This window comes from Harpegnathos saltator, unplaced genomic scaffold (genome assembly GCF_003227715.2).
Source record: "Harpegnathos saltator strain DR-91 unplaced genomic scaffold, Hsal_v8.6 scaffold433, whole genome shotgun sequence".
In the NCBI taxonomy this organism is placed as follows: Eukaryota; Metazoa; Arthropoda; class Insecta; order Hymenoptera; family Formicidae; genus Harpegnathos; species Harpegnathos saltator.
This window is the reverse complement of record NW_020230243.1, coordinates 630,686-651,174: the sequence shown is the minus strand read 5'-3', so window position 1 is coordinate 651,174 and position 20,489 is coordinate 630,686. Positions and strand designations below refer to the sequence as shown.

The 20,489-nt window shown below is 42.4% G+C and overlaps 2 protein-coding genes across 5 annotated transcripts in view; one reads left to right on the top strand and one right to left on the bottom strand.

Annotated features, from left to right (window-relative positions):
- The window catches only part of Rpp25 (ribonuclease P protein subunit Rpp25), a 59,316-nt gene that overhangs the window by 34,762 nt on the left and 4,065 nt on the right, over window positions 1–20,489 (bottom strand). Inside the window, exon 1 of one of the 2 annotated variants that reach the window (XM_025301594.1) lies at window positions 16,480–16,535. The exons of the other annotated variant lie outside the window; for it this stretch is intronic. The gene's annotated coding sequence lies outside the window, so the exon portion shown is untranslated. Of the gene's footprint in view, window positions 1–16,479; window positions 16,536–20,489 lie in introns of those variants that run through there. 2 annotated transcript variants of the gene reach the window in all.
- Window positions 12,312–18,776, top strand: LOC105181332 (tyrosine decarboxylase). 3 transcript variants are annotated; one of them, XM_025301591.1, is made up of 4 exons: window positions 12,312–12,390; window positions 15,122–15,335; window positions 16,521–17,977; window positions 18,261–18,776. In XM_025301591.1, exons 2-4 carry the CDS (start codon window positions 15,135–15,137, stop codon window positions 18,265–18,267), a joined length of 1,665 nt encoding a protein of 554 aa, XP_025157376.1. In that variant the 5' UTR covers window positions 12,312–12,390; window positions 15,122–15,134; the 3' UTR covers window positions 18,268–18,776. The 3 variants fall into 3 exon arrangements, with proteins under 3 accessions (XP_025157376.1, XP_011136334.1, XP_011136333.1); XM_011138032.2 differs by lacking the exon at window positions 12,312–12,390 and adding an exon at window positions 13,599–13,733; XM_011138031.2 differs by lacking the exon at window positions 12,312–12,390 and adding an exon at window positions 13,600–13,823.

The following is a 20,489-nucleotide window of genomic DNA, read 5'->3' as shown; positions in this document are numbered from 1 at the left end:
ACAGTGTTTTTTCCCATCAGGAAGCAATGTTTAATCAAAACACGAAATTCACTTTTTCCCATAGTAAAGATAAATTCAGAGGTAACGTCACTTCGAAAGCTATAACTTGTACACGAGTCAACGAAATATCATGAAATTTTTACAGCATCTAAGTTAAGGTTGGTACTCTATAGGAAATATAAGGATTTTTAGTTTGTGGCGCCATCTATATGTCAGGCCAAAGACTTTTCAGCCCATGTAGTACAAGCCGTTCGAGCCTCAGGAGCGTGTTTCCAATAGTTTTCCACGTCATCCATGAAATGCTATTGTTGACGTGTTTTTTTCAAGTGGTATCCCCAGTAAGCCTAATCCACTGATGACTGTAACAACCCGTAACTAATTGAACAGAAGCGAAATAAAATATGTTAAATGAAGAATATTCAATTCGATTTTCGGCATCTTTTATTAAAAGTGGAAACGTCAATTTGGATATTGCATGTAGCCGCATAAGACGTGGTAAGGAATCGTCGCTTAAAGAAGAACATTTCTCATTTTTTATAAACTTAATTTTTTAAAAATGAAGAGGCCTACTGGGGATACCACTTAAAAAAAAACGCGTCAACAATAGTACCTCATGTGTGACGTGGAAAACTATTGGAAACACGCTCCTGAGGCTCGAGCGGCTTGTGGGCAGCGCGCGGAGCGGGGAGGTAAAGGGAATAGCGGTGGGCGGGGATAGTCGAAAATCGGCCGTCGCCGATCGCCGTCGCCATCGCATGCACATTTTGCCGAGCTCTGTCCTATAATATCGTGCGAGATATGTGATACGTTTTACGGGCCAAACATGAGAAACACGAGTCAGTGGTACGTATATCGGACCAAATATAAGAAGAACGAGTAAGACTCATCATATGTTTTGCGGGCCAGGCACAGGAAACACAAGACTCGTAGTTAAATTTTTACATGTTTCGGTCAATATTCTGCGTCTGCGATTTGTGTTTTGTGACTTGCGATTTATTTTTATTTATTTATTTGACGTTCTACGAGTAAATACCTTTTGGTATATTGTATACCAATACATAAAATTGAAATGACTAATATAATGAAGATCAATTAAACTTACATACATATAATGAAAAGTATTAAAATTACATACGTCAATAACCAAAACAATATATAATATACAAACAATATTAGGTGTACAACTTTGCTTCCGCCGTTTTCCTATAGATGGCTTTAGCGGTAAGTAGTGGTCGAAATAAATAGATCATAGACGTCATGCAATAAACTTGGGCATCTGTCAACCTAACCCCATAGAAATATTAGTCGATTTGTGTCTGCATCATAAAGTTATTCTCGATTGAAAATGTCAGTTTATGAGTCAAATTCTCGTCATTTGCGGGAGGTTTTAATTTTCTGCTTCAATATGAAGAAATCTGCGGCTAAGGCTCATCGAATGTTCTCAAATACTTATGGTGAGGCCGCTATTAGTGAAAGAACGTGTCGTGAGTGGTTTCAACACTTCAAGAGCGGTGATTTTCACGTCGAAGACTGGCATAGCGATGGAAGAGAGGTTTTCGAAGATGCAGAATTGGAGGCATTACTTAATGAAGACTCGTGTCAAAGCCAAGAAGAATTGGCACGATGATTGGGAGTGACTCAACAAGCAATTTCGAAACGCCTCAAAGACATGGGAATGATTCAGTAGCAAGGAAATTGGGTGCCGTACGAGTTGAAACCGAGAGATGTTGAACGGCGTTTGTTTACTTGTGAACAGTTGCTTGAAAGGCAAAGACGGAAGGGATTTCTGCATCGCATTGTGACTGGGGGCGAAAAATGGGTTCATTACGATAACTCCAAGCGCAGAAAATCATGGGCATATCCACAGCCATGGGCATGGCCATGCTTCCACGTCGACGACCAAACCGAATATTCACGGCTCCAAGGTCATGCTCTATATTTGGTGGGACCAGTTCGGCGTAGTGTATTATGAGCTGTTAAAACCGATTGAAACAATCACAGGCGATCGTTATCGAACGCAATTAATGCGTTTGAGCCGAGTATTGAAAGACAAACGGCCGCAATACAACGAGAGACACGATAAAATGATTTTGCAGCATGACAATGCTCGACCCCATGTTGCGAAAGTGGTCAAGACATACTTGGAAACGTTGAAATGGGAAGTCCTACCCCACCCGCTGTATTCTCCAGACGTTGCTTCCTCTGACTATCACTTGTTTCGATCAATGGCACACAGCCTGGTTGACCAGCACTTCCGGTCTTATGAAGAAGTAAGAAATTGCATTGATTCGTGGATCGCTTCAAAAGATGACCAGTTTTTTTCAACGCGGGATTTGTACGCTGCCCGAAATATGGGAGAAAGTAGTGGCCAGCGATGGACAATACTTTGTATTCGGAGCGAGACCGAACATAGAATAGTTCCGGAGAGCTGGCTGGTGATTTTGGATCGCAAAGCGACGTCCGCCTGCGTCCAGGTCGCTCGAGTATGCTCGACGACCGACCGATCGTCCTGGTTGACGTCTGGGGTCCCGTAAGGCGGCCACAGGCCCTGCAGGAACGCGCAACACCGCGCGCCGACGCAGCGCGCCCAGGGACGGCGGCGAAAGTAAGAGAGAGGAAGGACGCGCACGTGCCGACGAAAAATGACACGCAATGTACAACGCAATGGACGCAATAAACGCAGTAGTAACGCAAGTGGAATAACGCAGAAAAACGACGCAGAAGGAACGCAGTAGAAATGCAGAAGAGAATAAGCGCAGCTATTTACAAGGCAAAAACCGTTCGCCAATGCAAAGTCCCACAGGACACACACGTCCGTGACATCAACGGTGCGCGGCACCCGGAGCACGTCAAGTACGTGTAACGAAACGACCTCCGTCGTTTCGGAAGGCCTGTCCTTCCGAACGTAACGGCTTACAGCCAGCCACGGTCCCAAGGACGCGTGGAAGACAGCACTGAGATCTAGCACACAGGGCGACCGAGCCGCTCCTGCGAGAAAGCCAAGTTACCCTACGGACACTTGGAAGAAAGCTCGAAGCTCTAGAGACGGCGACCCAGCCGCTTCTAAATCGCCAAGGTCCCCGACGGAAGCTTAGGAAACAAGGGAGCTCGAAGCTCCGAGGAGACGGTCGAGTCGCTCCTGAATCACGGCAACGCCGTAAGCACGAGATCATAAGACGAAATTCGAACCATTAGCCTCAACCCAGCAGGGTGTATCGGCGCCGCCTTCAACTCAGCAGAGTATGTAGAGCGGTGGTTCAAGTCCGAAACGTGAGAACAGACTGCCCTAGGAAAGCTTAGAAAGCGCGTCGGTAAGCAGCAATACGACATTTGCACTAATAAGCAGCACAGGTTTGCTACTGAGAGTGGCCGAGCAAATGATATGGCAAAAGACAAGGCAGCAGAAAAGGCACGGCGCGCCCGGTTATACAGGATGTCCCATTTTAAGTGTTCACCCAAAATATCTCTCTTATTTTTTATTTTAGAGAAAAATGGTTCAGACACGTTTTGTATGGTTTCGAGGGGGCCATAAGATGACACCATTGATTTGACCTTGAAGAGTCATTTGAAGGTCACGTGAAGATTACTTCAATTTTTTTAGATGACACCCCCTATTTTTTATTACACATTTTTGTAGCTAACCTCGAGAGCTTCCCAAAACACTAATCAAATGCTTTTTGGTGAAGTACTTCTCGAGTCATGAAGCTCCAAATTTACAAAATTTTGATAAAAATACAAAATATTTCATAAAACATTCACTTTCCGATAGCCTTATCTTACATGATCCAACCAGTCAAGGCAAGATCCGAGCATGATCCAGCCAGGATCAGTTGGAAGAGAGGGACTACCAACGCCGTGTACGTTTTTGTAACTGGGCTCGAGATCAAATCCAACAAAATCCCCGGTTCATTGCTGATACGTTTTTTTCTGATGAAGTCACGTTTTGTAATAGAGGAGGCGTTAATAGACATAACTGCCATTATTATTCAGATGCTAATCCACATTGGCAAAGAAGCTAAGAGTTCCAACGGCAGTGGTCCATTAACGTTTGGGCAGGCATCCTGGGAAATGTTATTGTTGGTCCATATTTTTTTTAAGAAAATCTCAATGCGGCAATCTATCTAAGATTTCTTCAAGATGACCTGCCCAACCTCTTGAGACATGTCGACAATGATTTACTCAGACGAATGTGGTTCCAACAAGATGGAGCACAGGCTCATAGATCTCGAGCTGTTACACAATATTTAAACAATAGATTCCCGAATAGGTGAATTGATATGGGCAGCCGAGTTTAAGAATGGCCCCCAAGATCACCCGACTTGACACACCTAGATTTTTATTTCTGGGGCTACATTAGAGATATAGTTTATTCGCAAAAGCCTATAACCGTTGAAAATATGAAAAACCGGATCAGACAGGCTTGCAGAAATATTAATGTAGGTTTTCTTGAAAAAGTTGGGGACGACTTTCACCATAGACTAGAGTTATGCATACAAGTAAATGGCCAAGTTTTTGAACACTTTAAGTAATTGTACACAAAAGAAGATCTTGCCTTGACTGGCTGGATCATGCTCGGATCTTGCCTTGACTGGCTGGATCATGCTCGGATCTTGCCTTGACTGGCTGGATCATGCTCGGATCTTGCCTTGACTAGCTGGATCATGCTCGGATCTTGCCTTGACTGGCTGGATCATGCTCGGATCTTGCCTTGACTGGCTGGATTATGCTCGGATCTTGCATTGACTGGCTGGATCATGCTCGGATCTTGCCTTGACTGGCTGGATCATGCTCGGATCTTGCCTTGACTGGTTGGATCATGTAAGATAAGACTATCGGAAAGTGAATGTTTTATGAAATATTTTGTATTTTTATCAAAATTTTGTAAATTTGGAGCTTTATGACTCGAGAAGTACTTCACCAAAAAGCATTTGATTATAGTGTTTTGGGAAGCTCTCGAGGTTAGCTACAAGAATGTGTAATAAAAAATAGGGGGTGTCATCTAAAAAAATTGAAGTAATCTTCATGTGACCTTCAAATGACTCTTCAAGGTCAAATCAATGGTATCATCTTATGGCCCCCTCGAAACCATACAAAACATGTCTGAACCATTTTTCTCTAAAATAAAAAATAAGAGAGATATTTGGGGTGGACGCTTAAAATGGGATGCCCTGTATAGCCGGGCGGCCGAATCTTGCCTGCGGGCAGTGGAATCGCGGACCGCGCCACATAGCGGCCACAGTCAGAGCTATCCGTCTGTCGCGTGGCGTCGGCAGGAGCCCCACGCGCTCGCTCGCGAGAGACCGGCCTCTTCGCCGCTTGCGAGAATACCCCGGTGCCTAGGCCGCCCGCCCTGCAGCGCCGAACCGCGAACCGAAATTCCGCACGGCAGCTCGTGCCGTACGGAACACTTTGAATCATAAATGTATAATCAGCTTTTACAATAAAGCCTCGAATTTCGGAAAAAAAAAACGGCGGAAGCAAAGTTGTATACCTAATATATAATATACAAAATTATTGAAAGATGCAGCGTTTAGTGCACATGAGGAAGCAAAATGCGGTGAAGATTGCTCCTGAAAGCATTCAATGAGTTATCGAAAAAGTCAATGCGTGTTGAATATCTGTTGGCTATCATTAACATTCTATTGGGTCTGGGAAAAAGTTCGTGACGTTTTTTTAGTAAAATTCAACTGGTTTTCTTATAGTGTGAAAATGAATTTATTTAAACCAAATATGCTCCATTATTATCGACAATGTTTCGCCATTTTTCGGGTAGAGCCATAATGCCATCGGTGAAGAACTTCTGTGGTTTCTGGTTGAAAAACTGAATCAAGTAGTTTTCACAGGCTTCTTTTGAAACCAGTTTAATTCCATTGAGAGTTCTGCAGAGATCGGAACAAGTGATAATCAGAGGGTGCTATGTCTGGACTATACGGTGAATGCATCAAAACTTCCCAACCAAGCTCTCGCAATTTTTGACGGGTCATCAAAGAAGTGTGTGGTCGAGCGTTGTCATGATGGAAGACAACACCTTTCCTATTATTCAATTCGTTTTCTTTCAATTGCCTGGCGTAATCTCTCTAGTTGCCCACAGTAGAGTTGAGAATCAATGGTCTGACCAATTGGAAGTAGCTCATGATGGACGATTCCTTTCCAGTCCTACCACACACACAGCATCACCTTTTTCGGCGTCAATCCTGGCTTCGCGAACGCTAGTGACGGCCCACCATCCCTTATCCACGATGTTTTACGCTTCTGATTGTCGTACGTGATCCATTTTTCATCACCGGTTATGACACGTTTCAGAAATGGCTCGATTTCATTGCGTTTCAGCAGCGCACCGCAGATGTTAATTCGGTCTATCATGTTTTTCGCGCTCAACTCATGAGGAACTCATACATCGAGCTTCTTTTTGTAGCCAGCTTTGTGTAAATGGTTCAAAACAGTTTTGTGGTCAATGCCTAGCTCCATACCAATATCGACACTGCTGATATGCTTATCTTGCTGGACTTTTTCAAGAATTTCATCAGCTTTTTCAGTGATTGGACGACCAGAGCGTGACTTATCTTTCACATCAAAATTATCAGAACGAAAGCGAGCGAACCATTTCCGCGCAGCAGATTTTGATAAAGTACCTTCACCGTACACAGCACAAATTTTTTCACAAGCCTGCGCAGTGTTCTTCCCTTTGTCGTAATAATATTGCAAAATACAGCGCAATTTTTCATTACTTTTCTCCATTTTCAAACGCAAACAACTTTCCAACCACTGCACCAATTTCGATGTTTATACACTCAAAGTAACGCTCGAAGTGTCACATTTCCAACAAGCGTTTAGTGGTGTCGCTGCGATCTGTGTTTCTTAAGTTATTTGCAACTGACGCCATCTATCGGGAAAAACGCCACGAACTTGTTCCTAGACCCAATATTTGTGCAGCTGAATTTACCATAATTCGTGTGATGCCTTTCAATGTGGAACACATCCCACGATCGAATCGGCCTAGCTGGTATATAAAATTTACATGCGGCGAGGATGGCAGAGCAATTAATATGATTGTGCAGAACTTTAAATAAAAATATTAGATCAAGTATTGCACGTCTAAATTCTAGTGACAATAAATTATGATGCAAAAGCTCAGGCATATAATTATGATCCGCGAAATGCATAGGATTGTTCGCAAAAGACCTGGCAAGGCCGACAAAAACCGATGCTGAATCCTTTCAATTAGAACAGAGCTCGGCAAAGTTTCCAACTTTCGGCCGATTCTCGGGAGCTACGCTACGACGAGATGTAAGAGCGGCGAAATAATCATACATGCAATGGCCCGTTGTCTTTCCTCTCGCCGCGCGACAATTACTTGAACGAGTGAGCGGCGCTATAATCTGAGAACGGCTCAAAAGCTCCTCTTTTATTATCTTGGTGCGCGCTCATCCATTTAACTTCTATAATTAATAACGTAATAATTATTGTGAATATTGCAAAACGGTACAGGACTTCTTTGTTTGTCTTAATCCGTCCTATATTTCCACAAACTGATACAATTGCTCTGGTGAGACACCCTATGCCCATATAAGACAGAGAACGAGAGGAAAAGAGAGAAGGACAAAACTATTCACCAATGGTAAATTTATAAAAGATTGCATTATCGCAGTTAATACATTTGGCGATTCCTTAGATATGAAAGAAGCTTCTAGCATTCCTCTTAGCGCTAAAACAGTTTAGTCGAGAATCGCAAATATCGTGGGTTGCATTGAAGACAAACTGCAATCTCTATTGGCAACTTGTAGTTATTTTTCTCTCTGTTTTGACGAAAGTACCGATAATTGACACGTGAGTCAATTAAGCATATTCGCTCGAATTGCACAACAAGATTTTTCATGTGTCGAGGAGCTATTAGGTTTCGTTCCTCTGCATGGCACAACGACAAGCGCCGATATTTTTACAGCTGACGAAACTATTCTCAACAAAATTCAATTGATCTTTCCAAATGCTCGGTTATCATTACTGATGGTGCAAAAGCAATGACTGGCAGGAAAACAGGATTCTTCGGGCAATTAAAGCAGCGAAATTTTAATATTCCTATGATTCATTGTATTATTCATCGAAAAGCGCTATGTGGGAAAGCTGTGAAATTAAGTAGTGCGATGCAAATGGTGACAAAAATAATAAATTTTATTAAGGGCGGTAACAAATTTCTTTCTCATCGAAAGTTTCAGTAGTTTCTCGCAGAGCATAATGCAGCCTACACGGATGTACCCCTTTATTGTGAGGTTCGTTGGCTTAGAGCTGGTAAATGTTTAGAGCAGTTCTTTGCAATAAGAAAAGAAGTCTTCCTTTTCTTGCAAGAACATTCCATTTCAAAATACAAAGAATTTCAAGATTTTTTCACTAATTTAGAATTACTTTCTGAACTCGCAGTAATAATTGACTTAACTACTCATCTCAATTCATTAAATTTAAAGCTGCAAAAGTCGAATCAAAATATTTCTGAATTGATTAGTAGTGTAGATTCTTTTCAGAGAAAATTAATAATACTGAAAAATCATTTAATACAACATATTTTCCATTTCTTTCCATGTTGCCAGATTCTTGCAGAGGAACATAATAAAATTGATTTCAAATGACACATTGACATTCTTGAGTCAATAATAACTCAATTTGACGCGTTTTAGTGATATCGCAATACTTCGGAATTATTTAATTCTTTTTGAAAATCCTCTCACTACTCAAATTGAGGAACAGAAATTAGAATTTCAAGAGGAACTTTGCCGTCTTCAAACTGATTTTTCCCTTAAGGCGCGGCCAGAAAAAGGAATTGATTTTTTTAAGATTTTAAAGCAATCTACTTATTCTCTTTTAATAAATTTCAGTCTTCGTATTTTTTCTATGTTCGGCTCCACATATCTATGCGAGAGTTCTTTTTCTAAAATGAAATTAACGAAAACGGATAAACGTTCTTCTTTAAATGATGCATCTTTATCCTCTTTAATGCTAGCAAGCACTTCAAACTTTGATGTTGATATTTCATCACTTGTACAGTCGCACAGTATTCGAAAATTGCTTTAATTTCTTCTTCTTTTTAAGTTCCCATTGCCGATCAAAAGTTGCTGTTTTTCTCTTCTTCTTCAGTGGAATAGGCCTACAGGGGATATCACTTTTAAAAAAACGCGTCGGCAATAGTACCTCATGGGTGACGCGGAAACCTATTGTGTACCTTCTAATTATAAAAATATAAGAAAAAATATATATATACTTGTACAAGTTTGTACGAAATATTATACATATAGTCGTATCGATATATTTATTTTTCAGCCTTTGAGGTGCGTTAAAGGAGCGCGCTGTCAATGCTAACACGTTATTCTATCTTTATCGCTCATTACATGTACAAGGATTGAATGACGCGTTAGCGTTAATCGACGCGTTCCCCGAACGCATCTTTAGTAGGTACCACATAGATGCGCCTTATGATCTCAACGGTCCTGAGATCGCGAGCCGCGACCGTCAGTTGCTGGATCCGCCGCGCGGTAAGGGGAGAGAGGAGGCGTAGCTCCCGAGAATCGGCCGAAAGTTGGAAACTTTGCCGAGCTTTGAATTAGAAAATAATGATTCTTCTGATAAGGTGACCAAAATATCGATCCATATTCAAAATGCGAGTGAACCAGCGTGACATAAAGAACTCTAATGGTTATCATGTTTTTAAAATATTATACTTGGAAGTCCGGTTGATAAAACCGAGTGTTCTGAAGGCATTGCCAACAGCAGATTTAATGTGTTGGTCAAACGATAAGTCGGAAGTAAAAATTATGCCCAAGTCACGAACACGATCAACATTTTTATCAACAATTTATATAGACTCGGCTTTATAGATGCAACTTTATTATCGACTTTGGCATATGCTGTTGCGATTTAAATCATAGTGTAAGAGGTTAAGCATGACATGGACGTTAAACATTCGCGATTGCGAATTACAAGGTCATTTTATGAAACAGCCAGAAATTGAGCTGTGTCTGTTCTAATCGCGAATATTTAGCGGTCACGACGGTCGATACGACTGTAGGCGAAATGTAAGAGCGGCGAGCTAAGCACACGTGCAGCGGCGCGATGTTCTTTATTGCGTGACAATTACTTGAACAACTAGACCGCGCTACAGCCCGAGAACGGCAAATGCTCCTCTTCTACAATTTCACCGCGCTCATCCATTTGATTTCTATAATTAATAATTTGCGTTATTCTGCGAATATCCCAAAACAGTAATTATTGCGAATATCCCAAAATAGTATTTTTTATCCGTTTTAATGCGTTCTATGCTCCCATAAACTGTAGCACAATCATTCTCTGATACGTCCTGTATATTATAATAATTAGTAAATACAGTAACATATTACACAGTTAGAATGGAAAGTTGCGTAAAATCAACTGGATAGCTCGGCAGCTATGTATTAGATATTAAGTAAAAAATAATTTCGTATATTTAGGTGAAGTTCGAAGACAACATTTTCGTATTAAAAAATACTTTTGATGAATAATGCGTGCACCGTTTTTTTCGATAATCATTCAAGAAGATGTTCAGGAGGAAAATGCTAGGTCCAATGAATGTAGATCGCATCAGTTTCTATAACTTTCTCTCTTTCAACTTTTTCTTATCACATAACTTTTTACGGTCTCAATATATGAGTTATTTTTGTTGTCTCATAAAATTACCTCGTAATTTTAATTTAATTTGTAATTGCAATTGTGATTTCGTGAGTATTTAGCGGCCACACACACATATCGATACGAGCTTAGAGCGCGGTACGACGAGATGTAAGAGCGGCAAAATAAACACACATGCAATGGCCCGTTGTCCTTCCCCTCGCCGCGCGACAATTACTTGAACGAGTGAGCGGCGCTATAATCTGAGAACGGCTCAAAAGCTCCTCTTTTACTATCTTGGCGCGCGCTCATCCATTTAACTTCTATAATTAATAACGTGATAATTATTGTGAATATTGCAAAACGGTACAGGACTTCTTTGTTTGCCTTAATCCGTCCTATAAACTTCCACAAACTGATACAATTGCTCTGGTGAGATACCCTATGCCCATATAAGACAGAGAACGAGAGGAAGAGAGAGAAGGACAAAGATATATATTATAATAAGATAAATATGTTTTACATTTATAATATTGCAAAATTCACTATTATTAAGGGAAAGGAATAACGTATGTTAAAACTCAGATCTCGACATTTTATGGAATTTTATATTATTCTGAATTTACTGCCATTAGACTTTCCAGACATAATTGATTGATACTATAAAGCATCTTATGATAATGCATTATACTTGCAATCAGAAAATCGAATAACCTGAATGAAAAGTTCAGCTGTCGGGGTGGCCAGAACGGCGCAAAGCAAATTGGTTACCAAATTGGTTTGGTTTCAAAAACAAAGAGAGAAAGAGAGAGAGAGAGAGAGAGAAAGAGAGAGAGTTGCAAATTTCATAAAGTCGAAAATAACCGCTTGGATTAAGAAAATCCGTTAAAATAAAATCGTCTCAAAATTAAAAGAGGAATCTTATTGTGCTCTAGTGCACCTCTGAAATCTCGTTCTCATTGCTCGCAGACTCGCTCGAAAACAGGCATCGCGGCGTTTTTGTCGGGGAAGAATCGATAGCGAAATTCTTAACCAAAGAATTCGCACACGAAAGACCAAGCTTGCGGCACGGAACACCCGTGCGTGTTCGCCGATTTCGCCTCTGCTGATTTCATCGAGACCGCTATTAGCGCGATCGACACGCGCAACAGTTTGCCAGAAGAACCGCCAACTCGGTTTAATTACTTCCCACTCGCTCACGAGCCACCGACGAGCTCTACCAGGATCATCGGCAATACAATTCGAAAAACGCCGGATACGAGGAGACCATGCGTGAAGGTGGCGATGAGAAAACCAGTGGTCGACGGCATTCCGCGTACGCGCGCGCGTGTGTGTGTGGCGCGCCACGTTTACGTATATATATACGTGTTCATGTGTGTGTATATGTGTGTGTTGTGTGTTACAAAGATTGAGCGGTGACCTGTCACCGCTTCCACGGGGTGTTGTATATAAATGTAGGTGAAGAGTAAATGTCTATTTATAAAACGGTGCAGGATAGGAGAGTGAGGAGTAGAGGCGCGAGGGGTTATCGGGGGGTAGAATTTACCCCATAGTGTGGTGGTGCGGAGCACGGCGTATCTGTCGATGTGTATGTGCGCGCACGCGCGCGCGGGTATATGGGCGTTTATTCAAACGGAGAGCCCGCTATAGCGGGGAACGCCAGTAGCCATTGATGCTGTGCCTCACCAGCTCTCGAAATTTCCCATTGCAACTGACCGATCCCGATGAAAGTTAGGACCAGAGAAAGGAGTTCATTGCAAGGTGATAATATGACAATGGAAAGCGGCATGACTAGGCGATGACGGCGAGGTCGTTCGAGTTCCGATTTAATCCCCCTTCTTCCTCCTCCTCTCCCTCCTCTCTCTTCCCTAACTTTTTCTTTCCTCCTCGATTTTCCAGCTGTTGATAAGAACGCATTCACTTTTCGCCAATAAGCATTGAGTAACATCACATCAATGTTATAATCTCGCAAACGCAATATTCACACTACGCAACGAATGATTAACAATATTATTGCTCATTCATCTTGCCGCGCTATCAGGAATTAATTAGATTTCGCTTCAATCAAAGTTTGATGACGCTTATAACCATAACCATAAGCGTCGTCAAACTTTGAAGCAGAATTTAATTAATTCCACTGATAGCGGGGGAAGATGAATGAGCAATAATATTGTTAATCATTCGTTGCGTAGTGTGAATATTGCATTTGCGAGATTTGATTAATGAAGCAGGTTCGCACCAAAACGAACATAATTGCACGTTGGAGATATGAAATGTTCGAGGACGTTTCAGAGGACAGCTTTGAACAATTCATCCGTAACTAATTAATCCGGTAAATAATTCCGCATATATGGCTCACTTTAATATTGGCTATGTAATGCTAGCTAATGTTGGATAAATAATTAATCTGATAAATATAATTCCACATGTACGACTGCCATTTTAACGTTGGTTGTTTACACAGCGTCTCTCGCAACCGCAACGTGGAATTATCGGGGGCACGCAAAAAAGGATTTCCGTGGAATTGATTTCCGTCCGTTATATTTTTATCGTTTTTGTTTACCTTCATCCTCGTATGCTGAAAATACAATGCAGAGTGTAAAAATTAAAGAAATTATTAACCCTCCGCCGTCACTTTCCAACTGCGCCCTCCATCATTTAATTATATTCGTATATGCGTCGTGATATTCGGTGTAACTTCACGTTAATAATTCAGAATCGAGTGAAATCGTCCGAATTGAGCAATCGAAAGAAAGAAACTAAGCAAGCGATCACCACGGCGATAAGGAAACCTAAAAACCGAATCCGAAAGCCGAATAAGAAAACCGAAAAACAGCGATCGGGGCATCACACATTGTAACAAATTTGTCGCTCATTTTCCACCTCCTCTCTCTCTCTTCCTCCTCCCCTCCCCCCCCTCTCTCTTTCACCTTAATCTTATCTGCATGATAGCAGGGGCGTAGGGAGCAGAGGCGCGCATAAAACTGACCGGCGCTTCGGCAGATGCTACTAGTCTCTCGTCTGACGTGGTTCGCGGCAAATGTTCAATACGCGCGAGGGAAAATTGTGCGGCGCCCGAGCACAGGAACACAGTTAGTACACACGTACGTGAGAGGAAAGTTCGCGCGTCTGACTGACGCGTCCGATTTTTCGCCAAAGTGGAGCGATTTTTCGAACAGCAGCGGAAACGAATCGTGAGTGTGCCGTCTCGTGGCGGGTCATCATTAAGAGGCTCATCATCAGTGATCCTTCGTTCGTCGCTCGCTCCTCCCTCTAGCTTATCAATTTTTCTAACGAAATTGCGTCTTCGGCTATTTCACTATTACGTTGTTGAGTCGACTCAACACAAAGAGTCGATTTTCCACCTAAACGGCATTGTTTTTTGCGCACGCGATTCCCCACGATGTCGACCGATAAACTATGTCGAAACTCTTGGACGGTTTCGTCAGCCGAGGAAATTCGGCATAGAGGCTTGATTTCTTCATCGAGGTGAAGAAATTTTGTGAAAAGGGGCGGAAGGAAAAGTCGCGAATGCGCCGACGAAAACCTTCGAAAATTCTTCGACGGCGTTCGCGTTCCATTCGTCGATCGTCACATTCTTTTCGCCTCGAGTTCTTCAAAAGCGTGTCAAAAATGATATTATATCACGTGCGGTGGAAGGTATTCGAGTAGAAGGCGATTGTAACGCCAACGCGATGCTATAATTGCAAAACTATAACTGCAAACTTCTTCGAGAGAGCGATTATTGTAATCTGCGGATTTAAATAGATTGATCAATTAAACAGGCTTAGATTAGACTTAGATGGATTGATTAGATGAAGAGACATCAAAAAACACGTTGGCTATATGAACGCCATACATGAGTGACTGTATTCCTCACGAGGCCGGAGCCACATATCTGTAATAGCGATAATACTTCATTCTATATCTACGCAAATAAATTACATTATTGCATAAAAAAATAATGTCGGGGTAGTCTGTGGCATACGGTGATTTTCCAGATGAACGCTTCAAAACGGCTAATTCTCCGTGGATTTAAGTTTCCGCGAAATACCGCCAGCACAAAGTAGTTTTTTCATCGGCATCTTCGTGTCCGCCTAAATTATATACAACGACGCAATATCGGTGTCTCTTTCGCGATGTCTTCGGGTATTATTATTATTATTATTATTATTATTATTATTATTATTATTATTATTATTATTAGACGCGTATGTTACCAATGTTGCGTCCCCTCCCGCATGAGAGTTAATTTTTGAGCAGAATTCTCGCGAAAAGATGCGAAAAATTAATACAAGGGGACAATGAGGAGAGTGCGAGAGCAAAGCGAGGCAGCGAGATATAAGAGAAGAAAAGAGTGGCGCATCGGCGCGCGCTGATAGAAATGCTTAAAAAATGTCACGATCGCGTGCGACGCGTATCCGTATTTAATCGGGCGGGCTTCGATGGCACGCTTAGACGCGTCTTCTTCTTGACGAAACTTATATTCCAGCCAGTGATCTATCATGAACATCGATGAGTTCCGGATGCGCGGCAAGGAGATGATCGAGTACATCTGTGAGTACATCCGCACGCTCGAAGGCAAGAGAGTGACGGCGAACGTGGATCCTGGTTACCTGAGACTTCTGCTACCGAAGGAGGCACCCCTGAAGCCGGAATCATGGGACGCCATCATGAGAGACGTCGATGGCAAAATAATGCCCGGAGTGAGTGCTGCTGGCGTAGCCAGCGATATTATCGATTCCCCTCTCTCTTTCTCTCTCTCCATTGATCTCAAACCCTTTTTCCGATATAAATAATGCACGTGAAACGAGGAAGTGGGGAGGGGGGGGAGGAGAAGAGAGAAAAGAAACAAATGAGATGGGTGAAAACCTCAGACGCTCTGACGTTTCTTCGCTCAACCAGCGTTTCAGAAAGCGTCATTCACGCGAGAATAGAACAGATTTTCGCGCGCGCGTCGCCATCATTCCCGAAAAGTCGTTTTTCTAGGGGTGCCGTTTACGGCGGAGCCTAGAAAGAAGTTAAGGTCGGGCCGAGCGCGCCGTGACGTAAAACGTATGTGATGCAACACATATTATATAAACACTACATGGGGTAGCACGATGATTTTCCTTCAATCAATATTTGATGGTACTTTGACTCCAGTTGTACAGTAATGTGTGGACCATTTTGCAGAGAATGTTCAGGGCATCTATAAGTCTCACTCACTAAGTCTCTGTCTCATATACAAGCCCACTTGGTGCAAAGAGTAAAAGAACTAAAGGGATGAAAATTATTAAAAAGGAATTAAAGAGCACCAAAGAGATTTCAAAGAATTAAAATCTAAAGGAAATAGCAGCTAGTATCATAAAATATGTCAGCAGGCATTCTATTCTATCCGATCGTAACGACGTTGACGCGAAAAACCTGAGAGACGGCGAGAGGGTAGCGATCTCGCGAGTGCGCGAGTTGCCAAATATGCGCGGCGGAAAACGCTTAAAAATAATTTCGAGCGTGCGCGGCTGTATGCGGCGGCCGAGCGATCAGCCGGTTGAGAAATTGAAGGACAGCGACAGCGTCACTGACGGTAACGTGCCCGATCTGCATTTCCGACGGCAATGACAGCGATAAACGCTGTTCGAGAAACAGCTCGCGTGACTTTTTCACAAAACGACCTCGAAGTTGGTTCTTATAATCCTATGCGACGTTATCACCGCACTGTGACAATGAATTCAACAGTCGACACACCGCCGCGGCCGTCGCGACACCGGCATTTCCGTCGCTTCACAGCTCGCCGTCGTTGTCTCCAGCTCGCCGCCTCTCCCGCGGACAAATCAATGTCAGGACATGCGGCAGAAGTAGGTTACACACCGCGCCGGGTTCATTCACGCGTGGGCGACGCTTCTTTGCAGATCACTCACTGGCAGCATCCGCGATTCCACGCCTATTTCCCGTCCGGCAACTCGTTCCCTTCGATCTTGGGCGACCTGCTATCGGACGCGATCGGCTGCATCGGCTTCTCGTGGGCGGCTAGTCCAGCCTGCACTGAGCTGGAGAGCATCGTCTTGGACTGGTACGCCAAAGCGATCGACCTGCCGGCTGATTTCCTGTCGGAGCACAAGACCTCCACCGGCGGCGGGGTGATCCAGGGCTCGGCGTCCGAGTGTATCCTAGTGACGATGTTGGCAGCGCGGCATCAAACAATAAAGATGCTGAAAGAGCAAGAGCCAAAAGTGGAGGACTCCGCCTTCCTGCCGCGGCTGGTGGCCTACTGTTCCACGGAGTCGCACTCGTGCGTGGAGAAGGCGGCGATGATCAGCCTGGTGAAGTTGCGGGTGCTCGAGCCGGATGAGAAGGCAGCGTTGCGCGGCAAGCGTCTCGAGTCGGCGATCAGGGAGGACGTGGCGAACGGGCTGGTGCCGTTCTACGTGTCCACTACCTTGGGTACCACCGGCTCCTGCGCCTTCGACAACCTCGTGGAGATCGGACCGGTGTGCAAGCTATATCCGAACGTGTGGCTGCACGTGGACGGCGCTTACGCCGGTAATGCGTTCATCTGCCCGGAGATGCGGCCGTTCATGGCCGGCATTGAATACGCGGACTCCTTCAACACGAATCCCAACAAGTGGCTGTTGGTGAACTTTGACTGCTCTTGCCTGTGGGTGCGTAACAGGGTGAAGCTCACGTCAGCCTTGATCGTGGACCCGCTATATCTTCAGCACGCGCGTTCAGGAGAGTCGGTGGACTATCGTCACTGGGGCATCCCTCTCAGTAGACGCTTCCGAGCGCTGAAACTCTGGTTCGTGCTGCGCTCGTACGGCATCAGCGGTCTGCAGAAGTACATCAGAAATCACATCAGATTGGCGAAACGATTCGAGTCGCACATGAAGAAAGACCGGCGCTTCGAGATCCTCAACGATGTGCGGGTCGGCTTAGTGTGCTTCAGGCTAAAGGAAAGCGAAGAAATGAATCAGGAGCTGTTGGCGAACATCAACGCTAGCGGCAGACTGCACATGATACCGGCCCGCGTTATGGGCAAGTACATTCTTCGCTTCTGCGTGACAAAGGAGGACGCCACCGAAGAGGACATCGACTATGCGCTCAACATTATTGAGGAGCATGCCACGGAAGTGATGCTGGCGCATTACGAGGGCACGGAGGACGAGTATAGGGCCAAGGGACCCAAGAGCCCGTCCGCTTTGGACAAGAAACTCGTCCGGAAGTTCAGCTTCACCAGAAGTGTCACCAGAGACGTCTACAAAAGGTCCATTTCCAAGTCCAGCCTGCACGACGGCGCGACACCCATCATGGTCGTCGACGACAATTCACAGGTCAACGCTATCGAGGACGATCATTTCCATAACAGCAGGTAGTTCAGTCGCTTCTTGGTCGAAGAAAATCGGGCATGTTTGAGATTTGCTTCGGTCGCCGATTATGTTCCATGAAAAAATGCTAGATCTAATTCTGTTAATTCTTCCTCTTTCTTCCTTCTTTGTCATCTTAGATCTTAATGTTATTTCTCCTTTTTATTTATTTATTTATTTATTTATTATTTGATAGAGTAAAGAGATTTGGATAATGGGGCTTCCTCGGATAGAAAGAATTTTTAAAATTTTGATGATAATGATGACGACATTAAAATACTGTTGCAGGTCGTGACGATGTCGATGACGGTCCCCTGCGCCGACTCGGGACGAGGTGGACGATAATAAGAAGGGCCCTCGGTACACAGCCGTGTGATTTGGAAACACTGACGGCCTGCCGTAGCCGATTTGCCGATTCCCGACGTCACGTTTGTCGATAAGTGACTATTCACGTCGCCACGTAAAATGTTTGGCCAAGTTGTCCGTTTCGGATCAAGTTCACTGGATTGTTATTCGAGACAATCGCTCGATGATGTCAAGTGATCGATGTATTCTTTCGAATATGAATGATTCTTCGTGTGGCGACAGACTGTGTCGATGATGCATTTCGATATTGAGACAAGTTCTCTAATAAAGAGTATCGAAGATTGTGAAATTCTTAAGCTCTCTTTTCGAACGATTCTAAATCCGCAATGAAAATCGAGAGACGCAATCTCATGTAAAATTTCACACGTCGCGATATAAAAAAAATGCCCATATGAATATAGAAAATACCCTTTTGCCTATCTTTATTATTGATTTATTTATTTTATTAACGAAAAATATATTCTTTCCTTTATGTGAAAAAAAATTATACAAAAAATATTCAAATAAATAAATATTCAAATTAATATATAAAAATAATAATTATATCGAAAATAAATAATTATTTCTAATAAATTATTATAAATAATTATTTATCCATTATCAAGAATAAATAATTTATAATAAATTATTTATTCATGATATAATTATTTTTATGTATTAATTAATAATTATGAATAAATATATTAATTGAATAAATTAAATTAATAAATTATATCAATAAAATTATAATTATATCAAGATATTAAAGAGATTGTAAAATTACAATCTGGATTTTGACAAATAGTTTAATGGGAGATTTTTCTTTACAAAAAATACTTGAAATTTGACGCGGATAAAAATAATACGGATACAATTCTGTCTCGAATTTCGTCTTGTATTATGGATCGTCTAAAGTGAATTTTAGAGACGACTGCGCGTAGTTAACATAGTCGTATTTTATTTTGATATACAGGGTGATTCAGTACAACCTTTTAAAAATAAAATTACAAAATTTAGACAAAATTTTAAGATACTTTTTCCTCTTGCAAAACTTTGTCTGAAACTTATTTTTTAAGTTATTGACAAAAATAGTTATCTTATTACAAGTCGGATATAGGAAGTAGACAAGGACGGCGCAACTCATCGTGAGACCCGGGCGCTAATGTAGGGTACCTATTACAATCAACTGTTCGTTACACCAGCTACGTTCCAATATTCATTGCCAACGTAAAAATTGTGTGTTACAATAGGAAAGATTTTTATAACTGGTAATAATGTTAAAAACGCACAGGATGGAACACAACACGTGCTTATTTTACTACAAGAAGCAGCCACAGATAACATTTGTACACGCAGCAAATGTTTAGGAGGTTGAATGAAGAGGGAGAACAGAAAAAGAAAACGTTTCCTTTCGTCCTCACACCGTTGTGTCAACAACGCGCCATGTTCAAGGCTCGGCCTATCAATATAATTGCATTATTACCTGCGTCATTACTGTATCATCTTCGCCGTGTGTACAAGTGTTATCTGTGAAGTTATCTATGGCTGCTTCATATGTGGCTGTGGCATATAAGCATATGTGTTGTGTTGTATTGCTGATGGCGATTGATAATTCCTGGAAGAAATATGTAATTATTTATGTTTTTTTCAAGGCTTGGCAGTCGCCAAACAAACCTTCATCGATCGGGCTTGATTAATTATGGTTAACGGTAGTCAACTGAGTTTATTAATATTCTTTTCTCTTTTTATTCTAAGTGTATAAGTGAGTGAAAAAAAAAAGGACCAGAAGAAAGAGACTGAGAAGCAGAACTTGCTTTCATTTGTGCACGTTTTCAAAATTATTGCCGGTTATAAAGATCTTTCTTATTATAACACACAATCTTTACATTAGCAATGAATATTGGAACGCAGCTAGTGTAGCGAACAGCTGATTGCAGCAAACATCCCACATTAGCGCCCGCGTTTCACAATGAGTTGCGCCATCCCTGCCTACCTTCTATATCCGACTTGTAATAAAATAATTATTTTTGCCAATAACTTAAAAAATAAGCTTCAGAGTTTCGCAAGAGGAAAATGTATCTTAGAATTTTATCAAGATTTTGTAATTTTATTTTTAAAAGGTTGTTCTGAATCACCCTGTATATGTCTCTGTATAGACGATAAAGCAGAATC